Source organism: Rhincodon typus, chromosome 6, assembly GCF_021869965.1.
Source record: "Rhincodon typus isolate 14 chromosome 6, sRhiTyp1.1, whole genome shotgun sequence".
Lineage (NCBI taxonomy): Eukaryota > Metazoa > Chordata > Chondrichthyes > Orectolobiformes > Rhincodontidae > Rhincodon > Rhincodon typus.
The window spans coordinates 4546650-4566108 of NC_063337.1; the positions used below are offsets into that span (position 1 = coordinate 4546650).

At 42.8% G+C, this 19459-nt stretch overlaps 1 protein-coding gene across 3 annotated transcripts in view; it reads right to left on the bottom strand.

Annotated features, from left to right (window-relative positions):
* dgat2 (diacylglycerol O-acyltransferase 2) overlaps positions 1–19459 on the bottom strand; it is a 659593-nt gene that overhangs the window by 39157 nt on the left and 600977 nt on the right. The window contains exons 2-4 of one of the 3 annotated variants that reach the window (XM_020518660.2): positions 5427–5555; positions 3376–3483; positions 116–186 (exon numbers count right to left, since the gene is read on the bottom strand). The exons of 1 other annotated variant lie outside the window; for it this stretch is intronic. In XM_020518660.2, coding sequence (XP_020374249.2) covers positions 116–186; positions 3376–3483; positions 5427–5555 — 308 coding nt within the window. The remainder of the gene's footprint in view (positions 1–115; positions 187–3375; positions 3484–5426; positions 5556–19459) is intronic. One more of the 3 variants, XM_048598470.1, reaches the window with a different exon arrangement.

Genomic DNA, 19459 nt, shown 5'->3' on the forward strand with positions numbered 1-19459 from the left:
TGCCCTTCCTGAAGTTATTTAAACACAAAATTCAAAAAAGGTGCATTTCGTTACAGCAAGCCCTCATTCCCAAGAAATTACAAGTCTCATCACTTGGTCATTTTAACGTACTCACTCGGACAGGAAAGTATTCTCGGAAGTATCTCCATACAGCCCAGTTCCGAACCCATTCTGACCTCCGTCCACCTGCAAAGAGGATATTTTAATTTTCCCAAAATGATCAGCCACAGTGTGACTTGCAAAGTATATGTTACTCCCCCTTGTTATTTTCTCCCAGTCCTGAAAATTCCTCCTGTTTAAACATTTATCTAATTCATCTTTGGAAAGTTCTTACTCAATCTGCTTCCAACGTAGTTTCACGAAGCAGGTCCCAGATTGTAACTCGCCGTGTAACAAATCTCCTCTCCTCCATCCTTTGCCTTCTGCCAATTATCTTGAATTTGTGCGCCTTCCGGTAACTATATCAACATTTTGGTAAAAACCCATCACCTTTATTCTATCTTCCCTCAACCTTTTATCCTCCCCCTTTGAAGAACAGCAGCTGCAGATTTTCCACTCCTTGTATTTAAAATGGAGAACCATTGAGAGATTTTTCTTCTTTATTCATTCACAGGCTGAGGGCATTGCTGGCTAGGCAGCATTTATTGTTCATCCCTAGTTGCCTAGAGGGCAGTTAGGAGTCAACCACATTGCTGTGGGTCTGGAGTCACATGTAGGCCAGACTAGGTAAGGATGGCAGCTTCCTTCCTTAAAGGGCATTAGTGAACCAGATGGGTTTTTCCAACAATTGACAATTGACAATTGACAATTGATTCAGTCATCAGTAGATTCCTAATTCCTATTTACTGAATTGAAATTCCACCATCTGCCGTGGTGGGATTCAAACCCAGGTCCCCAGAACATTATCTGGGTCTCTGGATTAATAGTCCAGTGATAATACCACTAGACCATTGCTCCTCTGCGCCCTCTTCCACACTGACATCCTTCCTAAAACGAGGCTCCCAGAATGGAGCACAACACTCTAGCTGGCGCCTCAGTGATTCGCTAATGTTTGCCATCAATTTCATTTGAATTCTCTAATCTACTCCTCTAATTAGAAATGCGAGGATCTCGCATGCCAATCATGTCCATCGGTTATGCAGTAGCCTCAGCGCCAATATTTGGTGGGTTGTTGAACCGCATGGGACATCGTGGGCAACATTCACCTTCACCCACATTCACTTTCTGTCAAAGCGGGCAAAGAGTGCTTGGGTCTTAGACCTTCCTATACAAGTGGGAAATTGCAAGATCTCCACTAATGGCAACTGAAGCATTCCTGCATAAAGACAAGGATCTTTCATGTCACTATTCCTCAAAGATGATTCCACTGACATCTGAATAGACCAGGCCCATATTTGCTGGTGTTTAGAAGACAGTTGAGCAACTGAATTATATAAACATCAAGGTGCCTGGCAGGATAAATGCTGAGAACATGCTCTCCTGGTTATGGAATCTAGAACTCACCACAGTCTCAGAACAAAGGGTTGCTCATTAGGACTAAGACAAGGAGAATTTGTCTCTTACTCTTTCAAAGGACGCAGATATCACTGGCAGGTCCAGCACTTGCTGCCCTTCCCTGATTGCCCCTTGAACTGAGCAGGTAGTTCAGTCATTTTAGATGGCATTTAAGAGTCAACCACATTGCTGTGGGTCTGGAGTCACATGTAGGCCTAGACCAAATGAGGACAACAGACTTCCTTCCATAAAAAAAAACAAAGGACCACTGGGTTTTAATGACTATGCTGATAGTTGTTGAGTTACTGAGATGTGGTGGTGACCACGAAAACTGAGACATGTTTTCAATTGCAGATTTGTTTATTGAATGCAAGTTCCATTAGATTCTAAACTCACATCGCCAAAGCATTGGCTTGGGCCTGTATGGGATCACCAGTTCAGTGGCATTACTCTGGTGGTGGTGCTCGAGAACTTGGAGGAGGCATGGAGTAGTGACAATGTTGGTAGTCTAGTAAACCAGATTGCCAGGTTATGATTCTCAAGAAATGTGTTCAAATCCCACCATAGCACCTGGTGAAACTGGAATTCAATAAGACATCTGGAAAATAGAATTTCCTTTAGGGAAGGAAATCTGCTGTCCTTACCTACTCTAGGCCTACATGTGACTCCAGGCCTACAGCAATGTTGTTGACTTAACTGCCCTCAGGGCCATTAGAAATGGGCAATCAATGCTGGCCCAGCTACTGTCCACATCCTATGAATGATTCAAAAAAGAATTTCTTGCACAAAAGGCCTGTGGATAGAGTCATTAAGTGTATTGAAGACAGCACCTGAGCTGTCAGAGGTGGAGGAGGAGGCTGGTACAACTACAACATTTTAAAGGCATCTGGATGGGTACATGAATAGGAAGGTTTAGTGGGATACAGGCCAAATGGGACTAGATTCATTTAGGATATTTAGTCGGCATGTACGAGTTGGACCGAAGGGCCTGTTTGACTAATGGGATAAGGCAGGAAGGTGGACTTGGAGTAGAAGATCAGCTGCGATCTTGTGAATGGTGTAGCAGGCTCGACTACTCTACTCCACCTTCTATTTCTTATGCTGAGGTGTGGACAGCACTGAAAAATTGGCTCCTTTCACTCCAGAATTTCATTCTTTGGACGTCAAGCTTGGATGACAAGTGTACCATTCATTGCCCATCCCTAATCATCCTGAAAAGGTGATGAGCCACTTTCCTGAACCACTGCAGTCTATGCTGTTTATGTATACACAGAAGTCACAACACCAGATTATAGTATGACAGGTTGTTTTGAAATCACAAGCTTTCGGAGCGCTGCTCCTTTGTCAGGTGAAGCGTTTCACTTCACCTTAAGGAGTAGTGCTCCGAAAGCTTGTGATTTCAAGCAAATCTGTTGGACTATAACCTGGTGTCATGTGACATTGGAGTTTGTCCACCTTAGTCCAACACCGGCATCTCCACATCATGTATGCTCATAGTACTGGAAGGAAGGGATTTTAACTCTAATGAATCTGGTGTTACAATTCCAAGTCAGAATTCAGTTGGTGGTGTTCCTACGTAACTACAGGCCTCATCCCAGCTTGCAGATTTGGAAGGTGCTGTGGAAGAGGCATTGGCAAGTTGTTGCACTGCATCTTGTAGATGGTACACACTGCTGCCCCTTGTATGCTGTTGGTCAAGGGCATAAATGTTTATATTTTTGTAAATCGAGCAGACTGCTTTGTCCTGAAGCTGACAAGCAAAGAGCTCATCAGGGAATAAAAACCAAAAAAAGCTCCTGCAAACACAAGATCAGCTGTTAGACTTCTTGATCAAATCCCACTGCAACTTAAGCAGGTCCACTCCTTGTCCTAGTTTCTAACCTTGGTTCGGTGTATTCCAATCGATGGCTAGCCAGGAAAAGTATAAAGCTGCAATGGGCCACAGGTTAGTGAAGAACATGTAGAACAAGACCATAGTGCATGTGATCCCTGTAACGTGAAATCAGAAGTATAGTCAAGGAGATGAATCACCCAAAACTGAAACCAAGAGACACGACAATAGTGAAGAATAGAACTTTCTTTCACTCATGGCACATAGGGAATTATCATGCAGCTGTTCCATTCAAGGGGTTGGTTAGCTCAGTTGGCTAGTTTGTGAAGCAGTGTGATACCAATGGTGTGGGTTCAACTCCTGCACCAGCTGAGGTTCCATGAAGGACTCTCCTTCTCAACCTCTCCCTTCACCCAAGGCGTGGTGACCCTAAGATTAAACCACCACCAGTTGCCTTTCTAATAGGAGAGCAGCCTGATGGTTTGGGAGGAGTATGGTAGCTTTACTAATCCCAACGAGGTGAATATTATTTAATTTATTTTTCTTTCATTCATGGGGATGTGGGTGCTTAAACATTGTTAGAAGGAGACATGAAGCTGAAGCTTTTTGTCTTATGCCCATCATAACTGAAATGCAAGAAAGGAACAATAAATGCAGCAAGGAAAGAACAATTGATATGGAATGAGCAGAGGGTGCTGATTGGTCAGACTGCATGGTGGCTCAGTGGTTAGCACTGCTGTCTCACAGCGCCAGGGACCCAAGTTTGATTCCACTCTCGGGCAACATTCTCCCTGTGTCCGTGTGGGTTTCCTCCCACAGTCCCAAGATGTGCAGGATAGGTGGATTGGCCTTGCTAAATTGCCCGTAGTGTTCAGGGATGTGTAGATTAGGTGGGTTATAGGGGGATGGGTCTGGGTAGGATGTTCCGAGGGTCGGTGTGGACTTGTTGGGCCGAAGGGCCTGTTTCCACACTGTAGGGATTCTATGATATGGTTGGTGTAGAGATGCAGTAGGAACTGCTGACTGTTTTAATTAACTGATTAAATTCAAACCAGACAGGGCAACCCTAATCGTTCAGAGCTTAGCCAATTCCTGTTTCATATTTGTTGCTATCACAGCACACTCTTCTCAGGGGAGGTATAAAATTATTGATTTGATTTAGACTGTCAAAATTTAATCAAAAACTAAAATTATCTAAATTTTCTAAAAGTTGTTTCTTTTCTTGCATTTCAGTGCTGATAGGCACAAGACAAAAATCTTAAATTTTGTCTCTCTTCAGTGATATTTAAGTTGTGCTCAACCAAGCAGTTGTTGGAATACAAATTCCTGGTCACCATGGTTGAGATTTGAACACCTGTCTCAGATCATGCATCCATCTGGTCTCTGCACTGCATCAGGCAAAATAACCTTTATGTTCCTTCACCCTGTAGAGCCTACTTATTCCTTTCCTTTAGTGAAGAGTATCATCAACACAGGTTAACCATTCTGAAAGCCGACAAGAGGCATGTGTAGATTAGGTGTTAGCTATAGGAAATGTAGCGTTATGGGGGATGGGTCTGGCCTGAAGGGCCGTTTCCACACTGTAGGGATTTTATTAAGAGCTTTCTTGTTTAGAGTTTAGAGATAAACTAGAGACTTTAGTTCGGCATCAGCTAACTAGCAACCATTGAGAAAGTTTGAGACTGAGTGTTAAAGGTAGTGATACAGGAATCATTAATAAGCTGGAGCCAAAAAAAAAATGATGCTTGGCACTTTCATTCTTGTTGAAGAGCATCAAGGTTGAAGGAACGAGGAATTCAAGAGCCAGTACAGTACTAATCTAACTTTAAAAGGTTTAAAAGGCTGAATGGTCATTCCTGTTCTCCTCTTGACCATTTAAATTGAGTTTTTGCATCTTTATTAAAACACATAGGCAAACCAAAACTTCTCCATTGCCATTGTGCTTGATCGTCTATTGTTTTTATTCTATTCTTTTAGGTACACGCATAAATCCCATCTGCACCTCAAATGGTACAACAACTTAAAATACATTATAAAGGAACAGTCTCCAAATTTTTTATATTTTAGTTGAAAATATATTTGAAGGAAGGTGTGAACTTACCCATAATTAGAAAAGTGATAACCCACTGATAAACAGAGATCATTTGCAAATGTCGCTCTATCTTTGACCTTGCCAGCCAAGGAAGAGATGGTAGGTTACTCAAGGCAGAGAGAATGCTTGCACCAGCTCCTAGACAAAGTTGAAACAGATCAGGTAAGTCTATCTTTGTTCGAAGTATAGTAATTGCACCTGACATTTTACCAAGTGACTGAGGAAAATTGCCAGAATTCCATTGCTGTGATTTTTCCTTCCTACCCTTTTCATGACCAGAGTTCCAAACTGATGGAATAACTTGATCAAATTGAATGATGGAATTGGCTCATGGGCCCAGATGGCCTGCTTCTGCTCCTATTTTCAACGTTAGCCAGTATGCAGAAGTGTTTTACAAGAATGGCCCAAGGATGAGGACCTTTAGTCATGGGGATAGATTAAAGGAGCTGGGACTGTCCTCCTTGGAGAGGTGGTGGCAGAGGGGAGATCTGACAGGGATTTTCAAAAATCACAAAGTTAGATTGAGCAGTTAGGAAGAAAACCATTCCTGCTTCTCAAAGGAACAAGAATGAGAGGGCATAGATCGCAAATGGTTTGTAAAAGCAGCAAGGGCGATGGGAGAAATAAAAACTCTTTTACATAGTGAGTATGGAGGGTATGGAATGCACTGTCCTGAAATGTGGTGGAGGCAGGTTGAATTGAAGCATTCAAGACGGGCACTAGGTGATTATTTAAAAAGAATTTATGAGCAAGGGTATGTGGAAAAAGCAGGAGATTGACTCTGGTTAAAATGACACTTGAAGATCCAGTGCAGATATGATGGGCCCAACAGGCTCCTTCTGCACTGTAACAATTCTGAACTTCTGAAAAAAAACATCATTTGACATCAATACCTTAATATTCTCCTGGTTTCAAATTGTCCTAGCACTTTGCTTACAAGTTTACACCAGCCCAACTTTTCACAGTTTAGTTCATGTTCTAAATTGTCCCCCTCTGTTTCCAGATTTCTCATCCACCCTGTGAACATCCATCATTTTAAACCCTACCTTCAGGATGCTCTTTACATAGAGCAGTCTGTGCTGCCTCTTTGGAAGAGTATCTAGTCAGCTCCACTCCCCTGCTCTATCTCCATCACATGTTCAATTGTTTTCCTCTTTATCCCACTGCTTTTTGAAAAAAAAAAGTTAGCTGGTCAGAGCTAGAAAAGTGCAGAGAAAAACTGACACAATATTGGCAAAGCTTTTCACTCAGTCCTGTACAACACAGAAGCAGACCCTTCAGTCCAACTTGTCCATGCCGAACAGATGTCCTACATTAATCTAGTCCCATTTTCCAGCATTTGGCCCGTATCCCTCTAAACCCTTCCTGTTCATATGCCCATCCAAATGTCTTTAAATATTGTAATTGTACCAGCTTCCACCACTTCCTCTGGCAACTTATTCTATGCCTGCACCACACACAGTGAGAAAAAAGTGCCCCTTAGGTCCCTTTTAAATCTTTCCCACTCACCTTAAATCTATGCCCTCTAGTCCCTCATCACCACAAGAATATCAAATTTAAAATAACCTCAAAAATTTATCCTACAAGAAAAAAAAATAATTGGTTGGCAGGTCACCTCTAATTGCCTGAAATGTTGCCATGGGGAAAGCAAATAAAAAAAAAAAGTGACATATTTGAGCATATTTCTTTCGTCTGCAGGTCCAGGACTGTAAGAAACTACAGAACGTTGTGACCATCACGCAAGCCAACCTCCCATCTACACTTCTCAGAAAGGTAGCCAAAAGATTCCTCCCACCCCAGCAATATTCTCTTCCAACCTCTTCCATCAGGTAGAAGATACAGAAGCTTAAAAGACACATGCCAACAGGTTCAAGAACAGTTTCAAGAACAGTTTCTTCCCTGCTATTAGACTCTGAACAGACCTCTAATTTGATCTTGTTACACTGCACAGAAGGTGCACAAAACCTTGTATGCCTCACTCTAAGTGCCCTATAATCTTTATGGCCTTGTATGTTATAATCTGCCTGTGTTGCTCGCAAACAAAGCATTTCACTGCACTTAGATACATGAGACAATTAATCAAATCAAAATTGGTCCCTATGTACAAATATCTATCACTTCTAGTGAGTGAAAATAATCCACATTGCGTGCAATTGATTATCTTCAGTTCGTTTTTAATTATCCTTTGAGCTCAGCAAATGCTGTCCCTTGGTTTAATCACAAATGGCAAATAATTTGCTTTGACTTTTGTAAATGTGGGCTAGTTGAGGATGGTCTTCAGTCTTTAGCGTATGCCTCTATGCATTTCAAAACAGATTTACTTCAGCACATAAACTGGAACCGTGCAATCTGACATAAATCAGGGTCATTGATACATACATTAATCATTTCAGATGTCACATGAAGGGAAATGAAATGTTTACAAAGTAGCATTCAAAATAATATGCAAAGTTTTACTTTAGACCATAAGATACAGAGCAGAATGAAATCATTTAACCCATCAAGTCTACTCCACCATTAGATCATGGCTGGCATGTTTCTCAACTCCATTCTCCTCCTTCTCCCCATAACCCTTGATTCCCTTACTAATCAAGAACCTATCTCTGTTTAAATACACTCAATGACGTTGCCTCAGAGGGCTGTAGAGGCTATGAGTTCCACAGGTTCACTGCTCTCTGGCTAAAAAAATCCTCTTCATCTCAGTTCTAAAAAAAGGGTCATTCCTTCATTCTGAGGCTGTGTCCTCAGGTCCTAGTCTCTCCTACTCATGGAAATATCTTCTCCACGTCCACTATTTCCAGGCCTCCCAGTATTCTGAGAGTTTCAAATCACATCCCCCCAATAACTTTAAATTCCATTAAGTACAGACCAGAGTGCTCAAATCACTCCACATGTAAGCCCTTTATACCCAGGATCATTCCAGACCCTCTCCATCACCAGCACATCCTTACTTAGTTATGGGGCCCAAAATTGCTCAGTTTTCCAAATGCAGCTCTTGTATTCTAGCCCTTTTGAAAGGCAAATGCAATGTTAGCATTCATTTCTAACTGCTAACTGAACCTGCATGTTAACCTATGAGAATCATGATGTAGGACTCCCAATTCCCTTTTGTGCTTCAAATTTCTGAAGGCTTTCACCATTTGGAAAATAATCTATGCCTCTACTCTTCCTACCAAAGTGCAAAACCTCAATTTCCCACATTGTATTCCATCTGCCACTTCTTTGCGCACTCTCCTGGCCTGTCTAAGTGGAGGATTGGCTAGCATGTTTCTTTTCTGTAAAGTCCATGAAGAAAATAGGGCAAACTGAACTATCAGATTTGGCAACAGCTATGTCTAAGATTTGTCCAGGGCAGAGCTGGAAATGTTTGGCAAGGTTCTGCATTTGGAAGAATACAGTTTGAGTTTTAATAAGTAAATATACATTATCTATTTCTATCTTTGCTGTCTTTAAAAAGCACATGGATATGTAACAAAACATTGCTGCATATGTTTATTTAAATACATATAAAGTAGACTTACAAAGATTACCTACGGTAAGATCAGAATGAATAGTTTTTTTGGATGACCTTTAGGAGTTTGATGTTGCTAAATCCTGTATCAGCAATAAAATTTGTTCCAAACTTTGCCAGCCTAATCATAATCCAACACAGTGTTGGTAATGGGCCTACTTGTACTGTTAATGACTTCTGAAGAAGGGTCACTGGTCTTGAAACATTTACTCTGCTTTCTCTCCACAGGCATTGCTGGGCCTCTCCAGCAATTTCCGTTTTAGATAGAATCAGTGTGGGAGCAGGCCATTTGGCCCACTGAGGCCACACCAACCCTCCAAACACAATCCCTACCCTATCTCTGTAACCCTACATTTCCCCATGGTCAACCCACCTAACCCGCACATCCTTGGACTGTGGGAGGAAACCAGAGCACCCAGAGGAAACCCACGCAGACACCGGGAGAATGTGCAAACTCCACACAGACAGTCGCCCAAGGCTGGAATCAAACCCAGGTTCCTAGTGCTATGAGGCAGCAGTGCTAACCAATGAGCCACCGTGCTACCCCGGATCTTCAGCACCCACAGTTCTTTGTTTTATTTAAGATAATTTCTTGGCAGAATGAAGTGAATGTACTATTGCCAAGTTTGCAGATGACAGAAAACCTAGGTGCTAAAATGAGTGGTGAGGATGACAAGAATCTACAGAAGGATATACTGAGTGGGCAAAACTTGGCAGAAGGAACATAATGTGGAGAAATGCAAGGTTATGCACTTTAGTAGGAAGAATAGAAAAGCGGATTTTTCTTTTTAAAATAGGGAAAGGCTGCAGAACGCTACAGTAGTGGGATTTGTGAGTCCTTGTGCATGAATCACCAAAAGCAAACATCCTAGTTCAGTGGGTAATAGGGAAGTGAATTAAATGCTAGCCTTTACTTCAGAGGGAATCATTCACATGTTTCAGTGTTTCCAAGTTTCATATAATCCACAAATGTTGAGGTTGTGCCCAGCACACCAAGATTTAGATCATTAATATATATCAGAAAGAGTAGGGTTTTGAACACCAACTCCTTCACTATTAACCTACCTCCAGTCTGGTAAATAGCCATTACCCTGCTTGTGGTCACTCAGCAATCTTGTATCCATGTTGGCACTTTTATTTCACGAGGTCTAACTTTGCTCAAGTCTACTGTGTAGCAGTATATCAAGTGCCTTCTATGTACACCACATCTGCAGTATTTTCCCTCATCAGCCCTTTCTCATATCTCATTGAAAAGCTCAAGCAAGTTAGTTTAACATGCTTTGCCCTTAAATCTTTGTTGGCTTTGCTTAATTAACCTGCATTTGCTTAAGGGAGTATCAATTTTACAAACATGTAAAATGGGAACAGGAATGGACCATGTGACCTGAACAAGTACATGGAGCTAGACCACAGATCAGCCACAATCTCACTGAATGGACTTGAGGGGCTGAATGGCCCAGTCCTGCTCCTATGTTCCCTCTAGTCTGCTCTGCTGTTCAATAAGGTCATGGGTAATCAGTTTGCATTTCAATTCCACATTCCCACTAATCCCCAAACAACGCTCAACCCCCCTTCCTAATAGAAATCTATCCATCTCAGTCTTAAATTTTCTTTTCATTCATTTGCGGGTTGAGGGTATTGCTGGCTCAGCCAGCATTTATTGCCCATCCCTAATGCCCAGAGAGCAGTTAAGATTCAATCACATTGCTGAGAGTCTGGAGTCAAATATAGGCCAGACCAGGTAAGGACAGCAGTTTCCTTCCCTAAAGGGTATTAGTGAGCCAGATGGGTTTTTCCCCCAACAAATCGACAACAGATTCACAGTCATTATTAGACTCTTAATTCCAGATTTTTAAAAAAATATTCACTGATCCTGCCCCAACTGCCCGAGGCAGAGAGTTCCAAAATTGCACACCCTCCGAAAGAATTTTGTTCTAAGTTACTTTTAAAAATCCTCCCCACCATCGAGGTTAATGCGACTGGCCTCTAGCCACTGGCTGTACCCTCACACCCTTGTTTTGAAAATGTTTTGAGTATTTGCAATTCTCCAGTGCTGTAGCAACTCCCCAGTCTACAGGGGTTACAGACAATGGACTATTTATTCTTGCTAGATGCCTTTATGAAAGAACCAAACTAGTATCTAGAAAATTCAATCCAGCTCATTAGGTTATATTTTTCACATGCAGTGTTAAAGGAGTGTATTATTTCAGAATATTAGCGACAGCGCCTGCTATGAATCTGGGAGTGTCACACCAGGAATGCAAGTGATCAGGATTGTATAGATGGTAATGAGAGAGTTTCTGGGATTCTCAATAGCCCAGGGGAATTTTTGGACTTGTTTACTGTGGCATGAGATTGTCTGGTTGTAAACTTTGTCAGCAATCAATTGAACGTTTTCCCCCACCCCAACCAAACTTATGCTTTGAAACAAAATGGCAAATGGTGAGTTGGTGCGGCACAGTGGCTCAGTGGTTAGCACTGCTGCCTCACAGCACCAGGGACCAGAGTTCAATGTCACCCAGGGGTGGCATTCTCCCAGTGTTCCAGTTTCCTCCCACAGTCACAAAGATGTGCAGGTTAGGGTGGATTGACCATGCTAAATTGCCTGTATATAGTGTCCAGAGATGTGCAGGATAGGTAGGTTAGCTATGGGATATGTGGGATGAAAGTGATCAGGTAGGTCTGGGTGGGATGCTCTTTGGAGTGTCGATGTGGACTCGATGGGCTGAATAGCCTTCTTCCACGCTGTAGGGGTTCAATGACCCTAAATATGTAGTCTGGACAGAACTCTGGGGAAGAAAGGTCAAGACCAAGACAGGAATGACATTACTCACTTGGGAGACCCAGCTCAGGATAGTGGGCTGAATGGTCTCCATTGACACTAGCTCTTCTCAATTTTGCAGACATTTGCTCAAGCCAGTTGGTGCACTCTTTTGGGAATCTAATGACAACAAGGGATGAGGCGTAGAATGGGAACATGGCACTGAGCTAGATAATCAGCCATGATTTAACAATGGCAGAGAAGACTGGAAGGGCTGAATGGCCTACTCTTGCTCCTGTCTTCCGAATTCAAGCTACTTGAGCCCATTCAACTCAGTCTCGAAATTTCAACCAAAAAGATTGATAGATTTTTGTTGGGTAAGGATATTGAAGGACAAATGAACAAGGCAGATGGATATTGACCAGCCATTATCTTACTGGACAGTGAAATAACTTCCAGGACTAAATGGCTGCTCTGTTCCTAAACTCCACTCCCTTGAGGTAAGAGAGATTTGGAAAGACCCACCTGCAAGTGTTGTTAAACTTGAAGAGGTTCAGAAAAGATTTACATGAATGTTGCCAGGGTTGGAGGGTTTGAGCTATAGGGAGGGGCTGAATAGGCTGGGGCTATTTTCCCTGGAGCATTGGAGGCTGAGGCGTGAGCTTATAGAGGCTTATAAAATCACAAGGGGAATGGATAGGTGAATAGACAAGGTCTTTTTTCCCCTCCAGGGTAGGGGAGTCCAAAACTAGAGGGCATAGGTTTGAGGTGAAAGGGAAAACATTTAAAAAGGGACCCAAGAGGCAACTTTTTCCTCAGAGGGTGTTGCTTGTACGGAATTAGCTGCCAGAGGTTGAGGAGGCTGGTACAATTACAACAGTTGAAAGGCATCTGATGGGAATATGAATAGGAAGGGTTTAAGAGGAATAAGGACCAAATGGTGACAACTGGGACTAGATTAGTTTGGGATATCTGGTCGGAGGGGACAAGTTGGACTGAAAGGCTTGTTCCCATGCTGAACATCTCTATGACTCTATGGTTCGCTAATGCTCTTCAGAAGTCATGGTTTGGCACTGTTAGGTCAGCAAGCAATTAGGGTGATGCACAAATGATATTTGATCTGCTTCCCTTGTACCTGGATATCCATGTCTGTTATAGATGGATGTGCTTGAATTGATAGGTGTTACCTGTGTCTTTGGACCAGCATGTCCCGAGCTCAAATCCTCCCACAGCAAATTGCAAATAGGTTTGCTCAGTATTTCCAGCTGACCACTGGGACAAGCCTAAGCTGGTGTTTTATGTTTCACACAACCATCCTTCCATGATACTTTATTAATCCTTTCTGCATTACTAACCTACTCCTTATGTCTGTCTAGCTTCTCCTTAGAAGGGATCTATATTATTTATCTTAAACACTCCTTGGAGCAAATTCCATATTTCCGACACCTCTCAGCTATTCCTCGTTATTTTCTAAATTGGATTTTTGCCTTGGCTGAATGTTGCAAATTGACACGTTCCATCATCCAATACCATGTGCTGAGGGACACAGTAGAGCTGATAATCCCCAACTCCACTCTGTCTTTTCACCATTACCCTTTAATCCCTTCCTAATTAAAAATCTGTCTGTCTATCTCAGCCTTAATGACCCAGGCTCGATAACCCTCTATAATAAAGAATTCCACAGATCCACAACCATCAGAAGAATATCCTCCTCATCTCTGTCCTAATGGTGCTTCAGGGTCAAAGGGGATGAATGGCCTACTCCTGAACCAAGATCACATGCTCTTTTGATTTGCAATACATTGCCTAAATGAAGGAGTGGCTGAAGTAGTTCAAATTGCAATTTGCAAAATAGAATAGGAGAGGCAGTGGCGTAGTGGTAATAATCACTGGATGATTAATCCAGAGAGTTAGGTTAATGCTGTGGGACCATGGGTTTCAAATCCCACCACGGCAGATAAAAGCCAGTCTCTATGAAAACACATCCAGTTGAAAAAAGTGTTACTTATGGAAGGAAAAGTGCCATTTCTACATGGTTTGGCAAGAGACCTGACCTGAAACAGGAGCAAGCTATAAAGAACCTAAAAGCCTGCTCTGCTATCTAATATGATCATATTGTTAATCATCTAACTCAGTTGCCTGTTCTCACTTTCTCCCCATACCTTTAGCTCCAGGAACTATATAGCAAAGACAAAAAGCCCTTTGACCTATTGAGTCTGTGACAGTCATGAACAAGCAACTAAGTACTCCATACCTAACTCCTTCTTGAAAACATTCAATATTTTAACGTGGTTGACTCTTAACTGCAATCAGAAATGTCCAGGGGCAATTGGGGATGGGAAACAGATGCAGACCTTGCTAGTGATGCCCAAAGAAAATACACAGTTTTGAGAAACAAAACATTTGCCAGGGTATTAAGTGAAGTACTGGAAGCAGTGGAACTAATTGGGAACTCTGCAGTGAGCTGTCATGGATACAATGGGTTTCTTTCACTCTATGCTATGAGACACTGTATGTAGTACACACTCTCAAAACACACAAGTAAGTCTTGTTGGAATCCTCTGTTCATATCATTTGCATGACAATGACAAGGTTTATAAAAAGAAGTTTTTTTTAAAAAAAACAAAGACACGCTTTGATTCAACAATTCCATTATCCTCACCGCAAGGGATTTTCTGTAAAATGACAAAGAATCATAGGGGATTTTGATGAACTCGCTGCCAGTTTTGGCAGAGGGTCATTGCACCTTCCCTAACGCAATCTGGACTTGATTCCTTGGCCACCCTCAGTACAGTCACAAAAAAAATGACAAACACACAGCACCTTCTATCAACGAATCAATCCCCTTCCAGCAAAATTCACAATCCCCACTACAGGAAAGAGAAATCATGCAATATGGAACTGCTTATGAACAAAATTGGACAGAACTATGGTCTCAAGCAGAAGGAAGCAGCTACAAACAAGAAACCTGCCTTTAACATAGCAATGCATCTCAAGGGGCTTCACAGGGACTGCAGTTTTCTTTTTCTATTATGAGTTCATGTCCAGCGTTGCTGACCATCTCCAATTGCCATAGAGTCATACAGCACAGAAACAGACACTTCAGTCCAACTTGTCCATGCTTATCAGATATCCTAAATTAATCTAGTCCCATATCCCTGTAAACTATTCCTATTCATTTACCCATCCAGATGCCTTTAAATGTTGTAATTGTACCACCCTGCACCACTTCCTCTGGCAGCTCATTCCACATATGCACCACCCTGTGAGAAAACGTTACCTCTCAGGTCCTTTTTATATCTTTCCCCTCTCACCTTAAAACTATGCCCTCTAGTTTTGGACTCCCATACCCTAGGGAAAAGGCTATCCACCCTATTTGTGCCCCTCAAGATTTTATAAACCTCTAAGGTTACCCCACAGCCTCCAACCCTCTAGGGAAAATAGCTCCAGATATTCAGCCTCTCCTTGTAGCTCAAACCCTCCAAGCCTAACAACATCCTTGTCAATCTTTTCTGAACTCTTTCAAGTTTAAGATCTTTCCTATAGCAGGGAGGCTAGAATTGAACACAGTATTCGAAAAGTGGCCCAGCCAATGTCCCATGCAACATGACATCCCAACTTCTATAATCAATGCACTCGCCAATAAAGGCGAGTGTACCAAAATGCCTTCTTCACTACTCTATCTACCTGCCACTCCACCTTTAAGGAACTATGAACCTGCACCCCAAGAGCTCTTTGTTCAGCAACATCCTCAGGGCCCTACCAAGAGTACCAGTCCTGCTCAGATTTGCTCTACCAAAATACAACATCTTACACTTATCTTAAACTCCATCCGCACTTCTTGGCCCAACTGATCAAGGTCACATTGTACTCTGAAATAACCTTCTCTGCTTACTACTCCAATTTTGGAGTCGTCTGCAAACTTGCTAACCATACCTCCTATGTGCACATCCAAATCATTTATATAAAAAAAATGTGACAGTTTGCAGTGGACACAGCACCAAACCCTGTGGCACACCACAGGTCACAGGTCTTCAGTCCAACCCTTGAAAGAAACTAAGGGTCAACCACATGACTATGGGTTTGGAGTCACATGTAGGCCAGGTGGCTGTGAACTAGACGGGTTTTCCCCATTAGTGATGTTTTCATGGTCACTATTACTTAGTCCATCTTTATATTCCAGATTAATAGTTAATAGAACTTAGCCTGTTGCTGTGGTGGGAATTGAACTCCTGCTTTGAGGGCATGGCCTGGAGCTCAGGATTATGAGCCCAGTGACATTATCACTGTGCCACCATCACTGCCCTCATTAATTTACATTGAGCCAAAGAAGGAAACATCAGCACAAGTGAACAATTGCTTGCTTACAATATGTCACGTGGAGCAATGTCTTAAAAAGGAGGACAAAGTGAGGGGTATAGTTGAGACACTACACTCCTGGCACGCTGCTCCCAGATCACAAGTCTGCCATGCACATTGGCGGACTTTAGTGAAACCTTTGAGGTTTCAGTCTCAATCTGGGCTGAGGACAACCAGCCAAAGTCAAAGATGATAAATGGAGATGGATCCTAAAGAGTATCTTAAAACAATGGTTTGTGTTGGAGTGTCGGATTAATTGTCAGCCTGTGGGAAAAAACCTTCACTGCAGCCCTTTGTCATGTTCACGGGTGCGAATCAGGGGAGGCAGTCATTGGCGGTCACTCAGAGCTGCCCTGCAAAACCATCCAGCAAAAGCCACAGTCATATGTTCGCTCTCTATACACACCAAACAGCAACGGAAAGGACAACAGTTTATCATCCAGACTTTAGAAGATTAAGAGGTGACTTATTTGAAGGATGCAAGATTAAGCAGGGAATGTGGACAGTACATTGCCTCTTATGGGAGGATCATAATTCTATTAAATGGCAGCATAAGCTCAAGGGGCTGAATGGCCTACTCTTGTTCCTATTCCTTATTGTCTAATCTAGAACAAGGGATTACTGTTTATAAAAAAACAGGAGTCACACCCTTTATTGCTCAAAGCTAATTGCTAATTGCCCTGGAGAAGGTGTTGGGGATCTGCTTTCTTGAACTGCTGCAGCCTTTGGTGTAGACTCACCCACAGTGCCCTTAGTGAGGGAATTCCAGGCTTTGTGACCCAGTCCCACTGAAGGAACAGCGATATATTTCCCAGTCAGGATGGTGAGTGGCTTACAGGGGAACTTGCAGCAGGTGCTGTTTCCATGTCTGCTGCCCCTTTGCTCCCTTAGGTGATAGAGGTCTGTGTTGATAAGAACACAAGAAATACAAGCAGGAGTTGGCCATTTGGTCCCTCAAGCATGCTAGTCAGGCCAAAATTGGAATACGCTGAACAGTTATCTAAAGATATACTGGCATTGGAGGCAGTCCAGAGAAAGTTCACCAGGCTGATTCTGGACACAGAGGGACAAGAATTTGAATAAGTTGAGTCTGTTCTCCTTGGAGTTTAAAACAGGCACCATTTTTAAACATTAGGATTCTTGGGGTACTTGACCAGGTAGATGTGGAGAGGTAGTTTCCCCATGTGGGAGAGTCTTGGACCAGAGGGCATCATCTCAGATGAAGGGGTCATCCATTTGAGGAGGAATTTCTTAGAGGGTCGTGAATCTGTAGAATTGTTTATCTCAGAGGGCTGTTGAGGCTGGGTCATCAAGTTAATTCAGTTGAGATAGACAAGATTTTTAGTCAGTAAGGGAATCAAGGATTATGGGCATAAGGCAGCAGAATGGAGTTGCAGATTATGAGATCAGCTGCAATCTCATTAAATGGCATAGCAGACCTGATGGTCTGCTTCTGCTCCTACATTTCATCATCAGAAGGAGTTACAAGTTGATGGCTGACCTATTCTGGCCACATTATGAACCACGCTTTGTGGTCATCAAGTCCTACGGCTGGACTCAAATCCAGGATACCTGATTCAGAGGCTGGGACACTGATCACTGCACAGCATTATCATGTCTGTATGAACTCTAAGCTGTGCAATGAACCCACAGTGGAAGGTTTATGGCCTTGGTAATGATCAGATCTCTTGGTGTTTCCATTTTGAGAGGTAGGGACAGAGTTCGGGAACAGTTTTCCTAAAGGTTGGGGAAAGTCCCACACAATCCCATGTATTCAAAACCAATACTAGTTCAGGACAGTAGGGTGTAGAAGTCACCCTCTACATAACTAGCTAAGATCCACAGTCTTACAGGAGATAAGAAGGTGTCAGCACAGGCTCTGTAGGGAACACTTTTCCCTTGGATTCAGAAGATTGCAGGTCAACCCCACAATCCTGATTGAGGAAGGTATTTCAAGAAGGAGTTAGACACACTTCTTAGAGTAAAAGGGATCAGAGTTATAAGGGAACAAGGGACTGAATTGGATGATCAGCCATGATCATACTGTATGGTACAGCAGGCTCGAGGGGCTGAATGGCCTATTCCTGCCCGTTTTCTACGCTTCTATGTAATGTGGCAGACATTTTGTTTTTGTGAAAATATGAAATTTACAGCAAATACTTTGAATCAGAACTGAGGTTTGGTCACGCTAGGAACAAATCCCCACTCAACCCCTCCCCCTCCCCCCAATCCCAATGCAGCATCCTGACCTACATTTATCTCTGAACCAACATGACTGAAATAGTTTTACTCGTGCTGCTGTTGGGATCTTGCTGTGCATAGATGCTGCAAATCCAACATTACCAAGTGACTGCCTTTCAAAAATACTCCAGCGTATGAAAGCTGCTTTCTAAGTATTTCGTATCCTTGCATCTGTCTTTGTTTTAAATGGGAAAAATCAATCCTAAGAAACATTGGTTCATAAATTTAAGTTAATAAAAATGTCATTGATATATTTAGGCACTGCAGTTTTTGGTGTTTAATACTGCATGTTTTTCCATAGTTAAGAAATGATGTGGCAGTGCAGATTTTGGACTGGGGTGGACAAAGTCAGAATTCACACAACACCAGGGTATATTTGAAATCAAGCTTTTGGAGCGCTTCTCCATCAGCTGAGCTTAGGAGAGGCAGCTCCAAAAACACTTAAGAAGCTTGACACTATCCAGGACAAAGCAGCCCGCTTGATTGGTGCCGCATCCACTCCCTCCACCCCCGACGCTCAGTAGCAGCAGCATGTACTACTGACAAGATGCACTGCAGAAATTCACCAAAGATCCTCAGACAGCACCTTCCAAACCCACGACCACTTCCATCTAGAAGGACAAAGGCAGCGGATACATGGGAACACCAACCCTGTAAGCTCCCCTTCCAAGTCACCATCCTGACTTGGAAATGCAATGGCATTCCTTTAGCGTCACTGGGTCAAAATCTTGGAACTTTCTCCCTGGACCTCAAGGACTGCAGCAATTCAAGAAGGCAGCTCACCACCACCTTCTGCAGGGCATTAAGTGAGGCTCTAACCAGCAACTCTCACAGCCCATGAACGATTAAGAAAAATACATGCTGCATTGCCATGGCAACAATTACACCAAGCCAAGAGGGTGGCAGGATCCCACATGGGAACACCTCATGTGGAAGGTGACAGCTCCGACAGTGCAGCACTCCCTCAGTACTGTTCCACAAGTCTCAGCCCAGATTCTGTGCTCGTTACAGAGATAGTAGGAACTGCAGATGCTGGAGAATCCGAGATAACAAGGTGTAGAGCTGGATGAACACGGCAGATCAAGCAGCATCAGAGGAGCAGGAAGGCTGACGTTTCGGGCCTAGACCCTTCTTCAGAAAATGAAGATTTTCTGATGAAGGGTCCAGACC